Source organism: Eublepharis macularius, chromosome 8, assembly GCF_028583425.1.
Source record: "Eublepharis macularius isolate TG4126 chromosome 8, MPM_Emac_v1.0, whole genome shotgun sequence".
In the NCBI taxonomy this organism is placed as follows: Eukaryota; Metazoa; Chordata; class Lepidosauria; order Squamata; family Eublepharidae; genus Eublepharis; species Eublepharis macularius.
This window is the reverse complement of record NC_072797.1, coordinates 36223078-36250202: the sequence shown is the minus strand read 5'-3', so window position 1 is coordinate 36250202 and position 27125 is coordinate 36223078. Positions and strand designations below refer to the sequence as shown.

The 27125-nt window shown below is 41.5% G+C and overlaps 1 protein-coding gene across 1 annotated transcript in view; it reads left to right on the top strand.

Annotated features, from left to right (window-relative positions):
• ADAMTS6 (ADAM metallopeptidase with thrombospondin type 1 motif 6) overlaps positions 1–27125 on the top strand; it is a 275919-nt gene that overhangs the window by 82640 nt on the left and 166154 nt on the right. The window contains exon 9 of the mRNA XM_054986105.1: positions 13235–13381. Within this exon, the coding sequence (XP_054842080.1) occupies positions 13235–13381 (147 nt within the window). The remainder of the gene's footprint in view (positions 1–13234; positions 13382–27125) is intronic.

Here is a 27125-nt window from a genome sequence, read left to right as displayed (position 1 = left end):
CCCTCAGTTCCTTTTTCGCCACCTATGGAGAAGGTTCTTCTCTTTACTCTCTTTCGCTTCTAGCTATTCTTTTGTCTATCTGTTACTGACCTATAAATTGTCTTATTAATACTGAATTAAATTGTCTTATTAATACTACACAACCTCGGACTGTCTACCGACCATTCCTCTGTCTCAACACTTTGGCAACTGTTTTCGACCTCTGACAGGGTACCAGCTACCTGAGTGATCCACAGACAATGAGTTAAAATGTCTCAAAAAGCACTCTTCAAAAAGTGCAAGACCTGAGACACCAAGATGCCGCACACGAATAAGCATGACCTTTGTCTGCGCTGCCTAGGGGAATCACATAATGTCTCTGCCCATCGGCATTGTCTGTGATTTACCCCCAAAGCCCACAGCTATCGTGCTTCTCGCCTCAAGGCAGCTCTTTGGGAGATGGTCTTCTCGATTCCAACAAACAGGCAGCAAAGTAATCTGCTGAGCAGGTCCATGACCACCATTCCGAACATGCTGTGCCAAAGATGCACAGCTCAGATCTGACCTCCACCTGTCCATTGGATCCGCAGACTGCAACCTGTCTATCGGATCCAAAAACATCGGCTCTGACAACATTCCCATCAGCTTCACAACCCAAATGCAAGACATCGAGCAAGCACAGATCTCCACACAGGGACGACCATGCCACTTCGGAACCGTTGGCTAAGAAGTGCAAATCAAAATCCAAACACCCGAAGAAACCAGCGTCAACACCTTCTCAACCACAGCACTGTTCATCCTCTTCCACCCCCTCCTTGGTGATAGAAGAGGAAATACTGCCAATGCCAACTGCCCCATCACCACCACCACCACCACCAATGATCCATGAGGTAGAAGATGCCACAGAGGAATTTCGACCATCCTTCACTCCAGGCCTGACAAACCAGAAACTGACACCTTCGGGTTTGATTCCGATTCCGATGACCCAATCGGATCTGAACAACTTTGTCCAACCTACAACTTCTCAACACTTACAACAGAGACCAATGATGTGGAACCAAACCATAGCCCCACCAATCTTGCCTCCTTCATCTGCTCCTTGGCAGCTGGCCCTGGGCCCATTGCAGATGCTAAACTGGCAGGAATTTTTCTCTTGGCTACAAAGTGCCTCCTCATTTACATCACAGTTCTGTTTGGTTCTAACTGAATCCAAATGCAGACATCAGAACCAATCTCTGTCCCCTTCTGGATCTGAGGAAGTTGAAGATCAAGGATCCCAATTCAGTAGGGCGTTGGATCTTGCATCTGACCTGTCTCCAGATGAGCTCATTGGAGGAAGACCATCGTCTTCCAACTCAGGATTTCAGGCTATTTTCAGAACAGATGCTGAGAATGGCATGTGTTTTAGACTTGGATATCTCAGCATCCACACCAAAATCTAAGAGCAAGGTCTTACAAGCCCTGTATAATGACTCGCTTGTTTCTGTAGCCTTCCCAGCAGTGGAGGACTTACTGGATATTGGCTGTGGCATATGGGAAAAGCCTGCATCAATGCCTGCAACCTCCCACAGAACTGAAAACTTTTATAAATTGAAACAGCAAGACTGTGCCTTTTTGTTTAGCCACCCACAACCATCCTCTTAGGTGGCAGAAGAGGTTCAATCGAAGACGCACTTTGGATCTCATTCTTCCTCTATTGACAGAGAGGGCTGCAAGCTTGACACGCTTGGAAGGACGAGCTATTCTTCAGCATCCCTAAATTTTCGTATTGCCAATTATCAGGAAATCATGGGATCTTATAACCTATTTCTTTGGGACAACCTCTCCCATTATATACAAGAATGTATATAATACAGTCTATACAAGAGTTCCCATTACATACAAGAGTACAAGAAATCTCTAGTTAAGGTCCTCCAGGGTGAGGCAATACACCTAGCCAAACAACAAATGGCAGGAGGTAAACATGCCGCTGATTGCTCGGCCAGATCAATGGCATCCGCCATAGTCCTCTGCCACCATTCCTGGTTGCATTCTACCGCTCAGCCAAATGACAAAAGGACCAAGATAGAAGAATTCCCATTTGAGGGAAACTCTCTTTTCTGAAAAACCTACGAAGCTCTTCAACAAATGAAGAAGAACCCACCCGACTGCTCAATCCTTGGGTGCCATCACAGCCACTCAGCGTCAGCATCAACAACCCAGGTACCAATACTAAAGTAGGTCTGGCTATCAATAATGATCAAACAAGTATACCTACCAACAATATCATCCCTATACCAAAGGTCTGGAGGAAAACATCCTAACAAACAAAGATCAAAACAATCGCAACTCCAATCACCCAAGGCTTCTCAGTTTCAGAAGCCGTTATTCTGACTATCCTCCCTACAAGCAACAGCTCCATTGCCCTTTATAGACAGATTAGCACCCTTCCTGGAGAAATGGAGGGAAATCACCACAGACTCTTGGCTCCTTTGGGTGATAAACCAGGGGTACCATTAGCATCTTCTGGAACTTCCGCCACTGACACCACCAGGCAATTAATCTACTTGTTTAGCAGAAGCCTTGTATCCAGCAATTGTTGAGCTGTTGTCCAAAGGGGCAATTCAAGAAGTGCCTCAACATGAGCCTCTTGGGGTTTTACTCCTGTTACTTTTTGGATGGCAAAAAAGATGGGAAAACCCTCTCCATCTTGGACCTTTGGAAGTTAAATACATTTCTTAACGTTGAAAAGTTTCATATGCTTACACTCTCTGGTGTCATACAATATTTGAAACCTGGTGATTATTTCACTATAATAGATCTTAAGGATGTGTACTTCCACATCACCATTCACCTTGACCACAGAAAATACCTCTGTTTCTTATATCAAGGGAAGGTTTTTCAATACACTGCACTACCATTTGGTTTGTCCTCTGCACCATGTGTATTCATCAAATGCATGGCTGTGGTTGTAGCTTTTCTCAGAGCCAAGGGCTGTTTGATATACCCATACTTAGACGATTGGCTTATAGTTGCCCGAACCAGGACCCTCCTCTTAGAACATATTCAATTAACAACCCAGACCATGACATCTATAGGCCTGGTTATAAATTGGGGGGAAAAATCCTCTCTCTCCCCATCACAATCTATCCAGTTCATTGGGGCAAAATTAGATGCAGTATCAGGGAGAGCCTCCTTACCAGAAGACAGGGACAAGATCATCCAGACATTAGTTAGATGTTTTCAAGCCTTACACTTTCAGTCGGCCCCGGCCATTCAGAGACTCTTAGGGCTCATGGCCTCCACCACGAGTGTGGTCCCCTATGCCCGTCTCTTCATGAGACCTTTACAGAACTGGTTCATTAGACATTTTGACCCACTGACAACTTCACAACTGACCAAGTTCTCCATCCCCAGATCTGTTCTCAGATCCCTAAATTGGTAGACCTCTGATATGAATCTCCTTAAGGGTGCACCCTTTGGAATTCAACTGCCCAACATTTCTCTTACGACAGATGCATCCCTAGTGGGTTGGGGCACACACTGCAGGGAACTTTCCGTGCAAGGGAAATGGTCCCTCTCAGAATCTAACATGCCCATCAGTGTTCTAGAACTGAGAGCAATTCGCTACTCCCTTGTTTACTTTGCAGATCTACTATGAGACAAAATACTGCAAATTCATACGGACAATACACTGTGCTCTTCTACCTCAACAAACAAGGGGGGTGTCACTCACACTTTGCACAGAGGCAACAGCTCTGTGGCACTTGGCGATCCAAAACAGCGTCACACCTCAGGTCATCTATATAGCTGGGACCACAAATGTCAGGGCAGATCTTTGCACCACAGCACGAATGGTCAATTACCAACACTTACCTGTACCCCATATTTTGAGAATAGGGCTTCCCGGGTACCGACCTTTTTGCCACAGCAACAAATTCTAAAGCCAAGTCTTTTTGCTCCCTAGCGGGATCAGACTCAAACTCTCTGTTTCAAATCAGGTGGGATCATGGCCTGTACTATGTATTCCCACTGCTCCCCCTAATACTAAGGGTACTAAGCAAGATCCAACCGTTCAACTCCCACTGCATCCTCATCAAACCTTTTTGGCCCTGCAGGGATTGGTTCCCAACACTGTGGACCATGGCCGAGGGATAATACAGGCATCTCCCACAGGTCCCAGACCTCCTACACAGAGATCATGTCCTGCACCACAATGTGTCCGCCCTCAGGCTCACAGTATGGCTCCTGACCCCATAACTTCCTCCTCCTTTTCCGAGGAGGTAGTCCAGGTCCTACTTAATGCCCGTATGGCTTCCGTTCGTTCGAATTATAATCATAAGTGGAACTGTTTTGTGTCGTGGATGGCTGATACTCAGCATTTCCCATTTACCTGCCCCTTGAACCTCATCTTTGAATACTTACAAACACTATTGAAAAAGGACCTCACTGCATCTTCTGTCAAGGTCCACTTAGCAGCCATCTCTGCATTCCACGAACCAATAGATGGTAGAATAGTTTTTTCACACCAGGCTTCCAAACAGTTCCTCAAGGGAACCAACAATGTTTCCCCTTAGGGTACATCCTGTACCTCAGTGGAGCCTCTCTCTAGTGCTGGCACAACTGGTGATACCCCCATTCAAACTACTGGCCCACTGCAATGTTTCCCTACTCACATGGAAAGTGGCTTTCTTAGTAGTGATCACATATCTCCAATCAGACCCCCCTTCCTACAATTCTTTGAGGAAAAGATTGTCCTACACCTGGATCTCAAATTTCTTCCCAAGGTAGTTTCGAGATTCCACCTTCAGCAAAAGGTACCCTATCAATATTCTTCCCTCGGCCATCCTCAGAACCTGAGAAATCACTCCACACATTAGATGTCAAAAGAGCCGTGCTTTATTATTCACACAGAACCAAAACATTCAGGAAGTCCAAGGGCCTCTTTATTTGTTATGTAGGCCCATGTAAAGTACTACCAGTGACAAACCAGTCTTTATCTAGATGGATTGTGGCAGCAGTCAGGACAGCTTACAAGCATGCCAGGGTACCATGTCTGGTGATGATCAAGTCTCACTTGACCAGGGCACCGTCATTGTCTGCCACCTTCCTGAGGGGAACTGCACTCAGTGACACCTGCCAGGCTGCCACATGGTCGTCAGCGAACACCTTCATCAAACACTACCTTGTTGACACACATGCAAGAAAGGCATAAGTAGGAACAACAGTTCTCCATTCTCTCTTCAACTAACTTCTCACACCCTCCTCCATTGGTGAGTAGCTTGCTATACTCCCAATGTGGGACTGCACTGAAGACCGACAATTAAAACAGTGTTGCACCTATGTGTAACTGTTGTTCATCTAGGTCATCATGCAGGCGCACATTCCCTCTCTTCTACCCCATGAGTACCATGATTATTCTACCTCCAGCAGCTTAGGGGAACTGAGGGAATAAGGGGCACTCTGCCTAGCAACACCGCATTTTGGTGGAAAAGCCCATGTGCATGTGTGTTGTGGGGCAGAGCGCTCCCACCTTCTTTTGAAAGCTTGAAAACCTATCTCTGCAGCTGGCCTGCTCCTAGGCAGTCCCAATATGTGCCTGCATGAAGACCTAGATGAACAACAGTTACAGGTAGGTGCAACACTGTTTTCCATGCGTTCTTTCTACTTATGTTGTTATAAGAGAGCCAGTTTTGTGTAGTGGTTAAGAGCATGGGATTCTAATCTGGAGAACCGGGTTTGATTCCCCACTCCTCCACATGAAGCCAGCTGGGTGACCTTGGGTCAGTCTCAGCTTCTAGGAGCTCTCTCAGCCCCACCCATCTCACAGGGTATTGTTGTGGGGATAATAATAACATACTTTGTAAACTGCTCTGAGTGGGCATGAAATTGTCCTGAAGTGCGGTATATAAATCAAATGTTATTACTGTTATTATTATTATAACTGAAGAGTTGAACATTTGCTATGCTATAGCCTGAAGATATGTGATTTTTTATTCTGCTGGATCAGCAGAGTAATCAAGGATTTAAAAGCATTCATGCATGTTTCTCTAAAGTAAAAGCCTCTGTCATGGGGACCCCCTTAAGCATATCTATTTCCATAATGTTTCTCTCAGTCTGCCCACCGAGTTTTCTGCATTTATTCTTCACTATAGAAATAAATAAGCCATTCATTTAATGAGTAATTTCCCCCTGCAGTTTAGAGAGTTTGTAGCACTGATTTTTTTCACAACTTTATTAAAGAGAAGCGAGAAGCTCTGATGCAGTTTGAAATTTATCTTCACTAGAGGCAATTATTTCTCTTACTTTTAAAAGAAATTTTACAATGCAAATCTTTGTAGAGTGATTCTATTCTAAGCCTATTTCAGTTAATGGGTGTAATTGCATATAGAATTTCACTGTTACTGTCTAAAATTTCTTAAGGACGTTTCTTCTAAGTGTAAAGATGCAGTTGTATTGCTATCATGGTAAAGCAGCCATTAGGTGCTATTAGATCAGTGAGCAGATTAATTCAGAATAGTGTTTACCTCTAGGCTCCACTTCTCTTATTACATCACTTGGATATCACTACATCACAACTCCTTTCCACACTTCACATATACACAAAAAATTCTAGGGCATGTAGATCCTGTCTCTTTTCCATGTTGGTTTAACATCTCTTAAAACTGGGGTAATAACGTTGTATAAAGAAGCCTCAAATGGGTTCTTCTGCTGTGGCTTGGTAGCATCTTGCATTGTTTGAGCAGCAGTGGATGGAGCTATGCTGCTGCAGCAATTCCTAAGCCACAAACATAAGAAAGAGGTCTTGGAGTTTTTTATGAATAAGGAAGACAACATAATCAAGGGTTTCAAGGCAATGAGTATATACGAAGAATGTAGCAACTTGCAGTAGCCATATTACAATTATACTTCTTTAATGTGCATCTGTAGAACTCTAGATAAGTGTTTACACCAGTTTCAGGGTGTCTTCTTTGCAAACCAGAGGACATCAGTGGGTATTATCCCCATGTGATTCAGCCTCTATGTAAAAGCCTTTAGGAGAATTCATTCATAGCTATGTAATTGGAGGCCATCAATACACAGATGAGACCCGGCTCTATATCTCGTTATCTAAATTCCCTAGTGATACAGTAGAGGTACTTAGTTGCTGCTTAACAGCTCTTGTCAATTGGCTGAAGTGATGCTGGTTAGAAAAGCAGAGATCTTTCCCCCCCCCCATATATATTTTATTAGGTTTAAAAAGGATCGGGACAGGGAGGGTAGGAAAGAAGAGGGGTGAAAAAGGAAATTCAACAGAAGCGCTGCTTAATCGCTGCTTGCAACCTTACTCCACATATCATTTGATATTACATATAGGTAATCTGTGATGATTTATAAAATTTATAGCAAATCCTTTATATCATTAACATATTCATGTCTTTATGCTTATCTCTTAGCCAATCATAAAATAAGGCCCAAGGCCCAGCAAAATCCTCTTCCATTTGCCCTTTCAGTATTGAAGTCAATTTATCCATTTCTGCACTCTCCATAATCTTCACCACTAGTTCTTCTTGGGTAGGTATTGTTTGACGCTTCCAAAAATAGGCTAATAGGTTTCTAGCTGCTGTTACTATGTGTATTATAAAATATTTCTTATCTTTGCTAAGTTCATCCGGAATACAGTTCAGCAAAAACAACTCTGGTTTGAAAGGTATTGGCACCTGTAGAACTGTCTGGACTAACATATGTACCATTATCCAAAATTTGTGAATAGTTTGGCAGGTCCACCACATGTGATAAAATGTCCTTGTATGCTAGAAAAGCAGAGATCTTGAAGGATATTGTGCTTCTGACCTTTGATGAGACTCTATTGACCCTGGTGGACTCAGTTAAGAACCTAGGGGTTATACTAAACCCAGCACTGTGGCTAGAGAAGCAAGTATATGCAGCTACAAAAAAGACCTTCTCACAACTAAGCCGGTAGATGGCCCCTTACCTTGATATGGGCAATCTGGCCACTTGGATTCATGGCATCAAGACTAGACTGAAGACCAGTGCACTCTACATAGGTCTCCCCTCAAAGTCAACTTCAGTTGGTGCAGAACATTGCAGCTTGTTTACTCTCAGCAGCTAGATGGAACATTCATCACTCCCATTCTGTAGTCACTCCATTGGCTTCCCATCAGTTATGGGGCTCAATTCAAGGTCCTGACTATCAAAGCCCTTTTATGGCATTGGCGCCTCATATCTGTGCGACCTCCTCTCTCCCTATGTTCCACCATGACAGCTTTGCTCATCTGGTCACCCTGCAGTTTGGCATAATAAACAGCTGCTTGTACATGCACTTTCTCTGTGGTTGCCCCCACCTTATGGAATGGCCTGCCTGGGGTGGCCAGGAAAGCCCCCACTGTCCTGGCTTTCTGCAAATGATGCAAAACTGAATTATTCAAGAGAGTTTTCTCCCCACATTACAGGACTGTATCATAAAAAATAGCTCAGAGAGATGCCTTGGCAGGGATTGGAACTAAATGCTATGCTATTGAGTACTGTCTGCTGATGTAGACATGTGCCTCTTAGCAAGTTCCACTGCTAAAAATGCATGTAAATTAATAATGCTTTGTTTCAGAAATATTTCACCTTTGTGCTTAGCTTTATGCTTCAAATTTTTTGTTACCATTCCCTGTTATATCTGTTTCCCTGAATCTCCTGTTATTCATTATTGTACGTTAGTCAGTAAATGTCCTAGCTATTGTTTATATTGTGTCTTCTCACACTGTTGTAATCCACCTTGGATCTCAGCGAGAAAGGTGGACAATAAATAAATAGATAGATATTTTAAAATATCCACCTGAGGGGGGCAAATCAGCCAGGAAACAAGATGAAGCAAAATTAAACATTTTGGGGGGGGGCGTGCTTAACAGGGTACAATCCTAAACAGAGTTTAATTTTTCTAAGTCTGTGGACATTAATTTATTTATGGTAGGGAAACAATGGCAAACCACCTCTGTTAGCTCTTGTATAGAAAACCCTACCAGGTGTTGCCATAAGTCAGCTATGACTCAAAGGCACTTTCTACCACCACATTTCAGTGTGCTGGGACTTATCAGACATCAAGCCAAGCATATGTGATAGGAGGGGAGGAGAGAGAGAGAGAGAGAAAAGGAGGAAGAGCGAGAGAAGGAGGGAAAGAACAAGAAGCACGGAGGAGACAAGGAGGATGAAGGCTTTGGGAAGCTGGAAGCAAGAGGCAGCCGGGAGTCAGCCAGGTTGAGCAGGCCTGTGAGTGGGTTGAGAGGGAGCGAGGGTGAGGTATATCCCCCTCCTTCCATGGAGTGAGGCCCTGCACTATCCCTGACAGCTTCCTAGAGTCAAGGTCAGGTGCGCCGGCATCCAGCGCCATGGCACCCACGGTAGAGCCTGACATCATGACTTAAACTGCATTTCTAGGCCATGCTCTGCCATGTAGGTGAGAATTAAACTAGATTCATAAGAAGATGGAAAACTAAAATAGGCAAGCAGTTTTAAACAATCATCCATGTGTTGTACATTTAGAATAGGACTTGTGTTCTAAATTGTGGTTACTGCAAACCAAGATTTGGTGTGATGTCTGAATTGAGCAAATAATTTTAATAACAGATTTTAATCCATAGGCGACTCATGAGTAATAACTCCAAATAACTCCAAAAGCGTAGCCATATTAATCTATTGTAAATACTTAAACAGGAGTCAAATAGGACCCTAGCAAAATGTCTTCATGCAAAAGCTTTTGTGAGTCACAGCTCACTTTATCAACGGAGTAGAACATCCATCCAAATCAGTTACTTGAAGTTCAGTCAATAGAAACTGTAACTTCTTGTTGATCTTCATGTCTTTTGTGCAGTCCCACATTGGGACTGAACACGTGCAGGGCAGTCATGGAGAAGATTTCCAGAGCTTTCTAGAATATTAAGAGCACCCGTTCTCCCTTTGGCACTTTCCTGCCAAAAATATTACATGACCAGGAGGAGCGCCAGTATTCTCTCAGTTCTCTTTTTGCCTCCATAAGGAAAGGATCTTCATGTTCTCTGCTTTTCCCTCACCTCATTTTTGTGTCTGAGGAGAATTATTTCTTTTTAAAGATTTTAACCCTCAATAGACATTCTAGTGAAGAATGCAACCTCATTTAGGGTTGCCAGATCCCTCTGCCCTCCCAACGGGAGGTGGGGGACCTGGCACCTAACTTATCTTTTGTTTCTTGTGTGCAGGAAGTGACGTCATCACATTGCTGCCCCGAGAGCACTCCCATGCTCTGTGGGTCGGGGGGGGGGGAAATCGGGCCCAGATTGGGCTGGAACAGGCTGTTGTGGAACGTCGGAGCACTCCACAGCAGCCTGATCTGGGCCGATCTGTCCTGTTGTGGGCCTGAATTGGCCCAGATCGGCCCCAAACCGGCCTGGAACAGGCCGCTGTGGAGTGTGGGAATGCTTCCACACTCTGCAGCAGCCCGTTCCAGGCCGATTCAGACCCAATCTGGGCTGGATCAGGCCCACAGGAACACGCTGCTCCGACCAGGAAAGCGTCACCAGGAGACTTATGCCTCCCCTGCTGGCAGGTAAGCGGGGGCTGGGGGGGTGGAGGGTGGGAATGGGGGATCCCCCGCTCCCAGCAGGGAACTGGCAACCCTAACTACATTTAAAGAAGAAAAGTTTCTCTCTTTCCCTTTGTTGTTATGGCTCAAGAGAGCCTTGAAAAGGGTTTGTGACCTCAGGGGAGGTCACCTGTCCTCTGATTAATTGAACTATTCCATTCAGTGTTTCCCTTTGAGACTGAAAAAGGGGTGTTATTTTTTAGTGCTCCTTTTTTGTTAAAGAGGACAGGTAGAAAAGCCTGTTTTAGGTCCAGATCATCTAATTTTGAGCATTGTAGTCTTTTCAGTTGTGCTTGGCTGTGTTATTCATACATATCTCTACCCTTCCTGCAGAAAGTCTCTCTGCTGTTGGGGGTGCAGACAGCTAGTGTCAGAATTCCAGCACCTTGGATGTTTATAAAATGCATGACAATTAAGGTATCTCAGTTGAGGCTGCAATATAGTTTTTTCCCTCTAGTCTGTTGATGGTTGATGGTACAAACTCTTTTCAAGGCAGCCCCCTTTTTTGTCCTACTAGTTGAAAAAGAGTTTCCTTTGTCTTTTCAGCTTTAGTAGATCCATATTTTACTAAGATTGTTCAGTGTTTTCACTTTCACAGTTTCAGTTTTGTGTTCATATATACCTGTGTGTGTCACCTTGGCAGAATGTGGTCTTCACTTTATGTTTCACATTTTATGGAATACCCAAATTGGTTTTCTTCTTTCTTAGACAGAGCATATGTATACCATTCTCATGTTTTCAGTGCGCTGTTCTTCCCAGGGCACTCTTGCACCCTGAGGTTTAATAACAACAACAACATTCGATTTATATTCCATCCTTCAGGACAACTTAATGCCCACTCAGAGCAGTTTACAAAGTAAGTTCTTATTATCCTCACAACAAAACACCCTGTGAGGTGGGTGGGGCTGAGAGCTAGAAGCTGTGACTGACCCAGCGTCAGCCAGCTGGCTTCATGTGGAGGAGTGGGGAATCAAACCCGGTTCTCCAGATTAGAGTCCCTCGCTCTTAACCACTACACCAAACTAGTGCTATATCCGGGGTTGTACCTGCAGTGTGGGGGCCCTACTATGGGGTGTGTGCCTCCAGGGGTCTCCTGGTCTTCTGCAAAATGACTTTATCATACTACTATTACTTTCACCAAGAGTATTAGACATACCTTACCTTTCTTTGTCTTTTGTTTTACTGAAAATGCTCTATGTCATTGCAATGCATTGCAATAAAGTTTCCTCAACTAACTGGTGCCAAGATATCCTGATTGGAGGCATGGGTTATTTGGCCTTGTGACACACTTGATGGTCATGACCTGCTAATGACTTTGGCAGTTTTGGACCTTTCCTGAACTATAGCTGTAGTCTCAGGGGTTTCTGAGTAGCAACTGCTGCTCCTTGACTACCATATCTTGCACCTCTAAGTGGGTAAAAGTCTCTGCTGAGGCTGTAGCAGGACTTGGATCCTTCTTCTTGTGCTGTTGATTATGTTCACGACTCAGACACTCTAAACTTTCCTCTTCCTTACTGGATCTCCAAAGACATTTAAAATAGGAGTGTAACCCCTTGTTAACTTCTTGCACTTCCCTGGTGTTTCATTTTTACTGTACAGCACTTTCATGTGTGGAAAGAGGATATTGTGGGTTTCTAACCTATGCCCCCCACCCCATTCACAATGTTAATGTGTCCGATGCCCTGGCCAGGATACTCTACCAGGGGTTGGCTTTCAGCCCTCATCTCTGGTTGTATTAGTCATTCAGGTTGTGCTTACCTGTAACTGTTGTTCATTGAGTGGTCTTTTGTGCAGGCACACATCCCTCACTCCTGCTGCACTGTGAGCTTTCTGGAACTTTAGTTTCTGGGAGATGTCCAGCAGCAGCATGGAGAGAACTGAGGGATTATCGCCCCTCCTCCTGGTCATGTGATTTTTTTTGGCAGAAAAGTGCTGAAGGGAGGAGTGGTGCTCCTAGTCTTCTAGACTGGCTGGCTTGCGCTTGTACAGTCCCAATGTGTGCCTACACAGAAGGCCACTCAATGAACAACAGTTACAGGTAAGTACATCCCTGTTTAACCCCTGTTACTTTCCTGCCTTGCTTTTTTGTTGCTTGTATTCCAGGCATAAATTTAAGTGCTTTGGATGAGCACTCTAGAGATACATTTGATGAAGTGAGCTCTCACTCAGGAAAGCTTATGCCTGACTAATGGCTGCATTCATGGAGTATCTGCTGTCTATAGTTAGAGGAAGAAATTCATTTGTTGTTATAGTGCTTGAATGTAGTCAGTAGTGTGTGAATTTCACATAGAGAGTTTAGATATCTAATGCATAAGTAATTATCTCAATTCGTAATCATGGTTACCTTGGTTTTTAATATGTCTAATGATCACTGTAGTACTTTGTTCTTTGAGCCCTTTATGTAAATATTTTGAGTCTTCCTAAATTTCGCAAAATACTCACTTAAATTTAAATCTAAGATAAAAGAAAGATCCAGATAACAGTACTGTATCCAAATATACCTCAAACATAAACATTTGCGCTAATAACTTGAGACTGAATTGATTATTTAATGTGGTTTAATTCCTGTTTGTTTTTCAGTACTAAAATCTATAGGTAAGATTTATAATGTTACAATTGTTTATTCCCTATTAAAGTAATGGACTCCATTCCACCTATTCTTTTGGACAGTTTTGGTATGAACCATGATGGAATTGGAAATTCTTGTGGGACCAAAGGTCATGAAGCAGCAAAACTTATGGCAGCTCACATTACAGCAAACACCAACCCCTTCTCATGGTCAGCCTGCAGCAGGGATTATATCACCAGTTTTTTAGAGTAAGTAGTTTCTGAAGAGAGATTCTTGCAAAATTTCACCCTCCATTATGCCTGTTAGGATTAATATATAATGATAAAGTAAGTACATCATGTGATCAGAGATCCTTTTACGTATCAGGGGGTTGTGTGTATATTGCTGCATATGAGGATCTTTACCACCAAACAGATGGTTAACTGTGCTGGGTCTAACAGTATAAGTAAGCTTTTGGAATAACAGAAGTGGGGAAGGGAAGGGGATGCCTGTATCAGTGGTCCAACTTCAACATTGTGATTGGTTCTGTCAAAGCTGTGCTGCGTATGTTGTTGTACAAACTGCATCCTCCAGTTGAAGATGTCCCCTACTCAGCCCTCTTTTATATGTGCAGTCTGCATTAAGAAAGGTGTGAAAGCTGGCATATATGTGTGTTTGTTTATTTGGTGGTTTTCTAAGAAGTATGATGAATAATACCTGGTTTTGCATTGCATTGCATTCCTGTTGAAACAATATTTTTCTCTTTTATCATAGTAATTGTTTGACAGCATTGTTTGACAGTATATGCTCCTTCTGGGTGGCCTGTCTGAAATGGGTACTGAGGACTAGTGGCTCTGTTCCTAACTGGCAGGTTCATTTTGAGAAGATGGTGCAGCAGTATTTTTGATCCGCTCTGTGTTATTTATGCACAAGGTTCCCTCTCTCTCTGCTTCCTATTTAACATCTACATGAAACTGCTAGAAGAAAATGTGTAAGTTTTTGAGTTGCGGTGCTTTCGTATGCTGGCTGTGTGCACCTCAATTTCTTATTTGCAACAAATCCAAGTGAGAAAGTGAACATTCTGAATAGGGGCATGGACTTAGTAATGGGATGGAAGAGTGCTAACAAACTGAAGTTCAGTAAAGACAAGACAGACATATTCTTGGTAGGCGGTAAAGTTATACATTTTTTATTCAGCTGTTTTGGATGGGATTGAATTTCTCCTGGAAAAAAAAAAAGGTCACAGTTTAGGGTAGCATTTTAGTGTTTCCCAACCAGTGTTTCATGAACACCCCTCTCTCTCCCTCTCTCCCTCCCACCACTCTCTCACACACACACAAACACGACGTCCTTAATACAAAGACCTTTCATCAATTTCTTATGCCAACTGTGGCACTTTCTGACAAAACTTGATCTTGCCACAATTACCATTTTTAAGTAATATCTATATTAGACTGCTGCATTGTGTTGTATGAGGGGCTACTTATGGAAAGTGCTAGAAAATTCAACTGGTCTTGAATGCCATATCCAAAATGGCAGAGCCAGTCATCTCCCATAGTGCATACTCTGGTATTTCTGCTATTGGGTTTTAGGCATCAACTTAAAGCTTTCTATGTCCAAGATTTTATTGGAACAATTTCTGATGGTTTTTATTTATAATTTAGCAGCTGTTTTAGATATTTGCTTTGCTAATAATATTTTAATTTAAGTGACAATGGCTGCATTTCTAAGGACACTTCACTGGGAGTAAGCCCAATTTGAATAATTTAGACTTACTTCTGAATAAGACCTGCTCAGCCTTACTCCCTATGAGACATATTTCTTATGGGCTGCCCTTGGGCAAATCCATGATACAGATCCAAGTCTTCCACAAATTGAAGGGGGGTACAATTTTGGATCATTACCTCTTCTTGCTTGAGCTTCTCATATCAGATGACATACTATTTTGGATGACCCCCCAAAACTTTAGCAGCTGTTTTGAGGGAAAGGAAGACGATAAAAATCGCTTCCATTAACTGGTTCCATTTGCAAAAGTCTTGACTTCAACCTAAGGTCCTGTAAAAAAGACAATAAATGCTTTACATAAAATAAACATGCAAATATGTTTATTTGAAAGGTAATATATATATTGTATGATATGCATTAGGGTCTGAGAATATAGATGAGAGAGTAATGTTTCCAGCATAATTGATGTGAGAGAAGCCAGAGACTCATCTAATTTAATATTTACTAGAAATATGTGCTGTAATTGACCAGTTTGTCACCTAGCAGCTCTGATAATTTGTAAATAATTTTCACCTAGTTCTGTAGTATGAAGTGTGTTTCATCTGCAGGCAGATTGAATTTTTGGGGACTATTTTGGTTCTGAAGTGTATGCATCTTTTGTTACTCACGTTCCTTCTACCTTGGCTAGACCATAGCCTTTGGTTTTTAAAAGTTAGAAAATACATTCTGCTACTTTTTCTTGTCCTCTGCTTCCATCCATTACTGCTTCCTTCTATGATTGTAGCTGTCATTTATATTGTACCTTTAATTTACTAAACAGTTTAAGAGTATTTATTTTATTCATCTTCATGACAATCCTATGATCTCATTAACTACATCTTTTCATTTTACTGATACTGACAGCTGGGGCTGAGACAATACTTATTTATAAGATCACCCAGTGAATCTATGTTAAGAGGTGAGACTTGAACCCAATTGTTTCAAGCTGTTTATAGGAACTGGGCAGTTGCATATATATTCTCACATCGATGCATTAATATGCATAAATGGTGTTCTGAACACACATGGAAAATTACAAACCTAGCAGAGATCCTGCAGATTCCCAAGGAATTGTTTGAGGGTCACCTCATGTATGAATTGAAAGATGAATTGATAGATTTCCCTGCCATTTGCTAAAAGCAAAACTAAAGCGCTCACCTGAAACGGTTAGGGTTGCACTATTCGATTGTTTGGATTTTGAGGGGTTGTTTTTAACTCATGATTGATTCCTCTTTTAGATGTTTTATAGTATTCAATGGGTTTCTTTTCAAAGATTTAGTTTTATACTTATTAAGATTGAATCTCAAATGAGAGCATTGTTGAATGTGCTGTTAGGTTTGAAAACTGCTGTATTCTTCATAAGAAGAGGCTTTTATTGTTCTTTTTATGTTTAGAATGAACATTGGCACAAAACTCTCCATAAAATGTAAACATCAGTACAGTGGAACCCCTTCTTATCTAACTCCATGCATGCATGATCTCAGTTATCTATTATTAGATAGTCGGAAAGTAACAACTCCTTTTCTCCTAGTAATAGAACATTTTTGGAATACTTCAATAGGTACACATATGAGGAGATCTGAATTCTATTACTAGTTATTTCCTAGCAAAGTTGAATCTGAAGATTATAGACAGCAGGACAGGACTGCAATGAATGCATACTTTGTAACATAACTTCCAGAAACTTTCACTCAAGGAAACTCTTCTGCTTCAGTATTCTTGAATAATAATAATAACAACATTCAATTTATATACCACCCTTCAGGACAACTTAATGCCCACTCAGAGCGGTTTACAAGGTATGCCATTATATCCCACAACAAAACACCGTGTGAGGTGGGTGAGGCTGAGAGAGCTCCAGAGAACTGTGACTATCCCACGGTCACCCAGCTGGCTTCAAGTGGAGGAGTGGGGAATCAAACCCGGCTCTCCAGATTAGAGTCCTGCACACTTAACCACTGCACCAAACTGAGTCTCACAATATAAGCTGTACCTGCTGTCCAGGTAAAACTGCCTAACTTACTTTATGTACATGAGATGGGCAACCACATTTAACACATTTTATTTTAGAATATTTTTAAGATCCCATAAATCATTTTCCTCTATTTATTATACTATGTCACGCGGGGGGGGGCGCCCCCTAGTGGCGGTGGCAGTGGCAGTGGCGGGTCGGAGCGAGGCGCCTGCGTCAGGTCCGTGCTGGGTCCCTCACCCCCCTCTGACCGGGCAGCAGCCTGGCCGGCGGTGGCCTGAGGGCCTGTGGAGGGTGCTCGCCTTTGGCCTCAGCGGGGCAGCCTCCGTCGGAGCTGGTGAGCCAGTAAGCAATTGGCTCCACCCGGCCAGCCGTCCCTTCAGTGTCAGGGACCAGCTGGCTACTCCTTCCTCCTCGGCCAGGGTCCCGAGCTCCCTTAAATACCTTTCCCAATTAGAGCCATTCCCACATCTCCTTCCCTGTACCCGCCCCCAGAGCTATTCCAACCACCTGGGCCAGGTGTGGCCACACCCGCTGGCCCCACCTGCCCGTGCCCCATTGGTCCTTCCCTTCCTGCCCCGGCCTCCCTTCCTCCTCACTGCCCCCTTTCCCCTTGATGGACGGCCGCTTGGCCCTCTCAGGGAGGCGGCTGTGTGGGCCGTCCTCCAGCCGGTAGCTCGCGCCGCTTCCCTGGGCCCTCTGGAAGCTGTAGGCTGGGCTGGGCCTTGGTGCCTGGGCCGGCATCTCGTCACGACCTACCCTGCTGGGTGGTGGCCCTTCGCCTCCCCTGCGCTTCCCCTGCTTCCCCCCGGGAACCCTTGCCGCGGGGGCCGGGGGCCTGGCCCAGCAGCCGGCCTTCTTGCGCCGCCGCCGCTTGCCCGATGCCGGGCCTTCCGCGGCGGCGTGGCCGCGGCTCTCGACTCCCTCAGCCTGGCCTGCGTCTCCGCCCAACCCGCCAGCCAACTGGAGCCCCGGCCAACGCACCTCCTGGTGGAACTCCCACCCGGCTCCCAGGACGGCTGGTGAGTGCTGGGTGAGGCGGGGGTGACATCGGGGGAGGGGGCAGCCGAGTCCGAGGGTGCAGCGGCACCGGCCCTCGGACACACTAGTAATCTTGATTCTCTTTGTGGTAAAGAATTTTTTTATTCTGTTGCCCTTTGTAATATGTGCAAGCTGAAGGGCGAGGGCACAAGGGCTCTTGGCCTGTGGTTCTTAGCTTGGGGTGCACAGCTGGAACCCAGTCACTGCATGCAACAAGTGAAAGAAGAGAGGAAGCACTCCACCAGTTATGTTCCTGGAGATCAGGAACTCCTGTTGGACACTTACATCAGTACTTCATGTCCGTAGCCCTAGATTGTTGTATGGTGTCTCTGTGGTCACTAGCATGTTGTTTTTTTAGTGAACTTTTGTATTTAAAATTTTTAAGAGCAATTAATAAAAAGAGAATAAAGAAAAAAAGTACATAGATAAAGGGGGGGGGAATAAATTGAAAATAAGTACCAGTTTTCTCTGTGAAAAGATATATAAATATTATATATCATATCCTAACTCCAAATTTATCCCTATAATCAATATTATATCTTAATTCTAAACTTACCCTGAACTTCTTTCCCTCTAAACATTTTATTTTCTACCTCCTAATCTTCAAAAGCACAAATCAATTAACTTCACCCTGTTTCCCATAAAAAGTCTATAAGGGGTTTCCAGAACAAAATATTTATCTAATGACTTTTCCCTAATCAAAGATGTAAGTTTGACCATCTCAGCATTTTACATCATTTTCTCCAGCCATTCTTCAGCCCTTGTTGTAGGTAATATTGTAGCTTTCCAATTTTTTTTAATTATATTTTATTGTAAGTATAACTATGTAAACAGGGTATAAAGTACAACAACGAACATTCAATAAAACTTGTGAACCTTTTCAGTGTGAAGTTAACCATACATAATCATTAGTCTCAGTTAACAATTGACGACCAATCAGCACCGGTCCAACTGTTGTCGGTGTCTTGATCCAGCTACATAAAAACAAAAAACAAAACAAAAAACAAAACAAAAAGGGGAAACAGAATTGTCACATCTCCCAATTCTGATATCTAGGTATCGTTATAGTAAGAATTAAGTGTATAACAATTAAAGATAGGCCATGGAAAAGTAGAGGTCTTGTTTCACCTGATTATTTGTCCATTTTTCCTCTTTAGTCAAGTATTCCAAAAGTGGAAGCCACTGTTCTAGGAAATAAGATTTGTAATTTGGATTTTCCCTCTGTGCCATTTGTTCAGTAATTTTCTGCATGATGAAATGATCCCATATTCGGGCTTTCCAGCTTTCAACTGAAGGGGCAGATCTCTGTTTCCATTGTGCAGCAATTGACAATTTGGTGAGTGCCAAGAGTGAATAAATAAGATTTAGGCTATTAGGTGGGATCCCTGGGTCTTCCCAGTAATTTAGTAGTATTATTTCAGGGGTCTTTGGAATCAGATGCCCTGTTATAGTTTTGATTTCTTTGGTTATTTTGTCCCAGGATGAGCTTACATACTTACATCTCCACCAGCAATGCATGTATGTGCCAAGCTCACTGCATTGTTTCCAGCAATTGGCCGACTGTGTCTGGTTGATGTGGTGTAGCTTGACTGGGGTCATATACCAATGGGAAATGATTTTTAGAGTTTGCATTTTTATATTTACAATGTTTGTTCGAAAATTGTGTGATTTCCAAATCATTTTCCATCTGTTATTTGAGGGATCAAAATTGCATTCCTTAGCCCACGTTTTTTAATAAGACAAAATTTTATGCTTCTGTTTGTTTTCTAACAGAATTGAATAAATTTTAGATAATATGCCCCTATGACTCTCTATACTTTCTTTCAGAATCCCTTCAAGATGTGTTAGGGGCTTATCCCGTGCTTCTTTAATTTTTGGAGATTCAACAAGATGCTTGATCTGCACATATTCGAACCATGGGACGTGTGCTATTGTATTACTTTCTAGCTGTGTCTTCTTTAAAAGCTTACCTTTATCCAGAATATCAATTATTCGTGATTTGTTGTTAAGCCTCCACCATTTATAAGACTGTATATTGAGAGCAGGTAGGAACCAGTGTTGTCCCACAAAGGGCGATACTAAGGAGCATGTCCGTGTCAATTTGCTTCTAAGATTGTCCCAGATTTTGATATCGCTTAGCAAGAAAGGATTATTTCTTATATTGGGTGGGCGTTCAAAGCTCCTATTCCATATACATTCGTTTATAGGTCTTCCTAGTAAGTAGCTTTGCTCTATGGCCTTCCAGTCCGGCTCTGACTTAAGTACTAGCTAACACTACCAAATTTTTAAGGTGAGAGGCTTCGTAATAGGCTGTGAGATCTGGTAAATTTAGTCCGCCCCTGTTTCTAGTTCTTTTTAGTGTCTCCATGGGTATTCTAGCCTTTTTATTATTCCATATGAATTTGCTAATTTTGGATTGCCAATGGTCAAAGAATTTCCTTGGGATTGTGATGGGGATTGCTCTGAACAGAAAAAGAAACTTTGGAAAAATGAAAGATTTGATGAGGTTTACCCTTTCTATCAAAGAGAGCCCAGATTTCTCCCACTCCCCTAATAGGGAGTTAATAGACTGATTTATTTCAGAGAAATTAATTGTCAGCAAATCGTTTAGTTTGAGAGGTATCTGAATCCCCAAATTTTTCCACTGTTTGTGATCCATTTGTAATTACAATTTGTTTCTATATAGTTAATTAGGTCTGGTTTTAGGTATAGTAGCTTTCCATTTTTGAGCATATAACAATCTTGCTACTGTTTTCATATACAAAAAGACTATACCGTGAGTGACTTCTGTTTGTCCAGCAGGAATACCTCTGGTTTAATGTATATATTAGTCTTCAAAATCTTCAGCTTTGTTGCATGTCCACCATAAATGGTAAAATGTCCCTGCTTGCTGTTCACATTTCCAGTATTTATTCAAAACATTCTTATACATTTTTGCTAACTTTTCTGGTGATATATACCATCTATACAAGTTTTCTTTGAACACCGAACTTAATGTAAATTTAAGGCCCTTCAGCCTCATATTCTCCAATTACTCACGTATTCAAAATTCTCTGCTCATTTTATCATACATTCTTTCGCCTGCTCTTCTTCTGTTTCCAGTCAACAAAAGTTTATACATTTTAGAAATAGCATGTTCATCATCGTACATAATTCTATTTCAAATACTGTCACAGATTGATCAAATCCATACATCCTTTTATCAACTTTGAATTGTTCCATTAATTGTGCATTTACAAGTATATCGGTGTGTATTCAAGTGTTCTGTCAACTTCATTTTCATTCATCTTGTAAAAAGTCTAATATATCTCGATACTGTCAGTCTATGAAGGTCAAGTTACTTTGATTTCATCTCCCACCCCTTGCAGCAAGAAATCCAAATCTCTTGAGTCAAAGGTTTTTATTGGAAGAGTATATATTCAAGGTACAAGTGTCCATAGATAGTCCAGATACTGTAAAAACGTCTGTCTGAACATAAGGCCTTTGTTGAGAATGACGTGTTAGTCTCATGCAACAGTATATCAAACCCTCCTTTCCACCCCCCCCCTCCGTATGCCCGATTAGTATAGACAGACTGGGGAATGTGAAAGTTATTGCTCCAAGGTCTTGGCAAGTCTTTTCAGATAAGTCTGTCTTGGGAACCACATCTGTTCCTATGAACCTGCACACAAAACAACACTGGAAAATTACAACAGAACAGTAGTGGGAAAGCAATATGGCAGTCGTGTGGGTCACAGACCTGACAGATACGTTAGCCACTTAGGTTTAAATATTATTTATTGTCTAAAAAAGCCTTCCTGTATTGAAATCCAAAGCGGAGTTTTTAAGCACAACCTAAATTTATATTTATTCCATACTGTCATTGAAATCCACATTACCCTTAACTTTGTCATACCACAAATAGGCATGCCATCCGTATATTTGCTCCTGGCCCTCCAACTCCAATAACCTTTTATTTGCCAACATTAACCACTCTTTCAACAGTATTGCAAGCATCAAAATGTATTTTCAAATCCATTAGACCTAGACCTCCTCTTTCTTTTGCATCTTGTAATGTTTTATATTTAACAGTTTCTTTCCTTGCCACACAAATTTAGATACATCCTTCTGCCATTATTTAAATGATATATCAGATGTCAGTATTGGTATTGTCTGAAACAAAAGTAACATTCTAGGTAGAACATTCATCTTATTTACAGATATTCTTCTCAACAAAGACAATTGTAGTTTTTCCCATCTTAATAAGTCTTTTTGAATTTCATTCCATGTCTTATAATTATTATGAAATAACATATGATTCATATTTAACAGCATAATACCCAAATATTGTACCTTCTTTTCTACCTTAAAACCTGTTTTTTCCATCAAGACAGCTTGTTCTTGTATTTTCATAATTTTTGTCAAAATCTTTGTTTTATGTTTATTAATTTTAAAACCTGCTAAGGACACACATTCTTTTACTTTATGCACCAAGAGATCGACTATTTTTACTGAGTCCTCTAAAATTAAAGCTGGGTCATCCCCAAATGCTCTCAATTTTTAAATCTCTTTTTTTATTCTTAGACCTCCAATATTTTCTTCTTGTCTTATGTCTCTGTTAAAAATTTCAAGTACCAAAATAAACACAAGGGAAAACAAAGGACATCCTTGACTTGTTCTTTTTTTGTATTTGTATTTTGTACTTGCTAAATCACCATTAACAATTATTTTTGCTGATTGTAAGGTATAAATCAATTTTACCTATTTTATGCATTTCTCTCCAAATCATAAACATAAAGTCCCAGTTTAAATGCTTTCTCTGTGTCTAGAAAAATCACAGCAACTTGCTTTTCATCCAAATATTCCAAAAATATTTCATCCAAATATTCCAAAATATCAAGTACATCCAAATATTTCATCCAAATATTCCAAAATATCAAGTACAATTCTAACATTGTCCTTCAGTTGTCTTTTTGGTAAAAATCCACATTGATCTTCATGAATAAATTCTTGCAAAATTCTTGTAAGATTTCTGCTAAAATTGTAGTAAAAATCTTGTAATCATTGTTCAATAATGAAATTGGTCTATACTTCTTTGTTAAAATCAAATCTTGTACTTTGTGTATTAGAGTTTAGTCTCCTTCTTAGATTCTGGCATCTTACCCCCCTGTAAAATAGAGTTAATTGTATTTTGTAAATGTATTGATATTTTGTCTTCAAAATACTTATAATATAAGCATGATAAACCATCTGGTACTCGTGCCTTCCCCAATTTAATTTTCTTTGTAGCTTCAGTTGCTTCTCTGATTGTTATAGATCCATTTATAGATTGTCTTTGGTCTTCAGAAATCTCAGGTAAATTTTGTTTTTTAAGATAGTTCTCCATTTTCACCAACGAAGTATCCCAAGGTCTATATAGATTTGAATAATATTTATAATAAGCTTTTTGAATGTCATTATTAGAGATGGCACGAACCACATTACGAACTTCAAAAACCCATGAAAATGGCGATCGCGCGATTGCAATCCGGCGGTTCATGATCGTCCACGGCCAACGAACCAGCATTCAGAAGAAGCCTGGTTCGGTGTGTTTGGCCGTGGTTCAGGAAGCCAGACACTCAGGCGCCAGCAATCAATTCCCCTGGCAACAGAGCCGGGGGAATGCCTGAACTCTGTCTGCACTCCTTCTGTCTCCCTGGAAACCCGAATGGAAGCCTGGCTTACCTTGATCGGCAGGTCTTCCTTCCAACCACGGAGCTGCAAAGCGGTTACAAGTTGGGAGAAGACACCCAGGGGAGGGAGGGGGAAGGGGGTGTCCTGTAGCCATGGGCATTCCAATCTCATCCCTGCAAACCCTGATAGGCAGTTCTGACGGCCAAACACAGACCTCCTGTGTTTCTCAATGGGACCTGTGCTTATAAATAGCTGTGGGCTCCCAGGCTAGGTTTCACTTTCAGCAAGCAGTGGAGTGGGACAGAGTTCTTGCTTGCCACTTGCTAGCCTTTGGGGAGAGAGACTGAGAGTATAATTCAGCTTGGATTTGGGGGATAGGGATCTATCTCCTCTGGTTCCAAGGCTACTGCCTGGCTCTGGGGCCAAGCTCGGTGGACACCTCGGCTGAGGGCTCACATTGATTATTGATCAGAGCCTGATCGGGTCAGGTCTGTGGGAGTGGTGGGCTAGGGCTCTAGTCCCTCCTTCCCTCTGGTGCCAGGGCTGCTACCAGGCTACAACAGCACAAAAGAAAAGAGGACTATTGCCAAAGCTCTTTTTTGAGTTGATTCAACAAGAGACTCTCGAAGATGTATGGAGGAGAGAATATCCTAAAACTAGACAGTTTACTTTTTATTCTGCAAGGCATTTTACACTATCAAGAATCGATATGATCTGGGCCTCAAAAGACTTAGCGTTATGGACTAAGGAGGTAGAAATAATGCCGATGGTAGGCTCAGATCACAACCCAATTATGTGGAAACTTGGAAAAAGGAGAAAAAGGAAAGCCTGGAGAATAAATGAGGACTTGTTACAGGAAAGAGAGAATATGGAAATACTGAGAAGAGAGACAAAGTTTTTTATACAGTACAACGTGAATAAAGAAGTACCAACCAACAAAGTTTGGGATGCGTACAAGGCGGTTGTAAGGGGCATACTAATGGACTTAAATGGCAGAGCAAGAAAAAAGAAAGAGGAGAAAAGACAAGAGATTGAGGAGAAAATAAAAGCCAAAGAAACACAGTTAAAAAAGAGACCAGGGAAAAAGAAAATATACCAGGAAATTAAAATTCTTCAAGAACAGCTAACAGCAATGAGTAATAAAGAATTGGAGTGGAACCTTAAAAGACTGAATCAAAAAGTGTTTGAGGGTGCTAATAAACCTGGGAAATATTTGGCATGGCAATTGAAGAAGAAAAGGGAAAAGAAAATAATAAATAAAATCTGTGAAGAAAATAAAACGTACTTGGAGCAGACTACCATTAGTAGAGCCTTTTATAAATTTTATGCTAAGCTGTATAACAAAAAAGAAGTAAACAAAGAATCAATAGCATCATATCTGGAGAAAACCAAACTTCCAGAAATCTCGGAAGCTTGGAGAAATAAGTTGAACAGTGAAGTAACTGACGAGGAAATAAGCAAGGCAATACAATCCGCAAATCTAGGAAAGGCGCCAGGGCCAGATGGACTTACGGCTAAATTTTATAAGACAATGGCCAATGAACTGGCACCATTCCTAAAAGAGGTGATGAATGGAGTTTTTAGGGATCAAAGGATTCCAGATACTTGGAGTGAAGCGAATATATCATTGATCCCAAAAGAGGGCCAAGATCTGACCAACGTGAAAAATTACAGACCTATATCACTACTTAACAATGACTATAAAATTTTTGCGAAGATATTGGCGGAGAGATTGAAAGGGTGGCTCTCGGAAGTCATAGAGGAGGAACAAGCAGGCTTTTTGCCAGACAGACAAATAAGAGACAACTTAAGGACAGTGATCAATGCTATTGAATATTATGATAAGCGTTGTGACAAAGAGGTTGGTTTCTTCTTTGTAGACGCTGAAAAAGCGTTTGATAATTTAAACTGGGACTTTATGTTTGCCACTATGGAAAAGCTACAACTGGGAGAAAGATTTGTCAGAGCAATTAAGGAAATTTATAGAGACCAGACTGCAGCAATTGTAGTGAATGATGAATTGACCAAGAAATTGACGATTAGTAAAGGAACGAGACAAGGTTGCCCGTTATCTCCATTGTTGTTCATTTTAGTATTGGAGATTCTGATGATACAAATACGACAAGATGAAGAAATACGAGGAATAAAAATAAAGGACTATTCATATAAGGTCAGAGCATTTGCAGATGATATAATGCTAATTGTAGAAGACCCACTGGAGAACATGCCAAAAGTGATAGATAAGATCAAGGAGTTTGGAGACTTGGCAGGTTTCTTCATTAACAAAAAGAAGTCAAAGATATTATGCAAAAACATGACTAAGCAGAAACAACAATTGTTAATGGAAACAACGGATTGTGAAGTAACTAGTAAGGTGAAATACTTGGGAGTTGAGCTGACTGCAAAAAATATAGACTTGTTCAAGAATAATTATGAAAAATTATGGACTCAGATAGAGAGAGACTTGATCAAGTGGAATAGATTGAACTTGTCATGGTTGGGCAGGATTGCAGCAGTTAAGATGAATGTGTTACCAAGAGTAATGTTTTTGCTACAGACAATACCACTCATCAGAGACTCTAAACAATTTGAAAAATGGCAGAGGAAAATATCAGATTTTGTTTGGGCAGGCAAGAAGCCTCGAGTGAAAGTAAAAGTTTTACAAGATGCAAAGGAAAGAGGCGGAATGCAACTGCCCAACCTGAGACTTTATCACGATGCAATCTGCCTAGTTTGGTTAAAAGAGTGGATGACATTAAAGAATAAGAAACTACTAGCCCTAGAGGGATACAAAAAATTTTTTGGATGGCATGCATACCTATGGCATGACAAAGTAAAGGTCAACTCGATGTTCCTGCATCATTTTGTGCGGAGAAGTTTATATACAATCTGGAAGAAGTACAGAATTTATCTACAAGAAGGAACTCCCTTGTGGGTGGTTCCGTATGAGGTGATAGACCCGAGAGCTGTTGATAATGAACAACAATGTTTAACATACAAAGAAATAACTAAAACTGAAGCATCTAAACTTAGAATAAAGACGCAAGAGGAACTATCACCTAACTACGACTGGTTCCAGTACAGACAGATTAGAGACTTATATAACTCGGACTCTGTAAAGGGAGGTATACGAATAGAGAATTCGGAACTAGAGCAGACCCTTCTTAAAGAGGACAAGAAAAGAATATCCAAGGTATACCAAGTACTGTTGAAATGGTATACCGAGGATGAGATAGTTAAAACACAAATGGTGAAATGGGCTATAAACTTTAATAAAGAAATAACAATGGAGGCATGGGAATACTTGTGGAAAACTACAATGAAGATAACGACATGTACTAATATTAAAGAGAACATTTACAAAATGATTTATCGTTGGTACATGACACCAAAGAAGATTGCGCTAGGGAATTTGAATACTTCTAATAAATGCTGGAAATGTAAGAAGCATGAGGGCTCCCTCTATCATATGTGGTGGTCGTGTGAGGTAGCCAGGCAGTACTGGGGGGAAATAATAAGAGAAATGAGTGAAATTTTACAATTTCAAATTAATAAGAACCCAGAACTCCTGCTACTGAACTTGG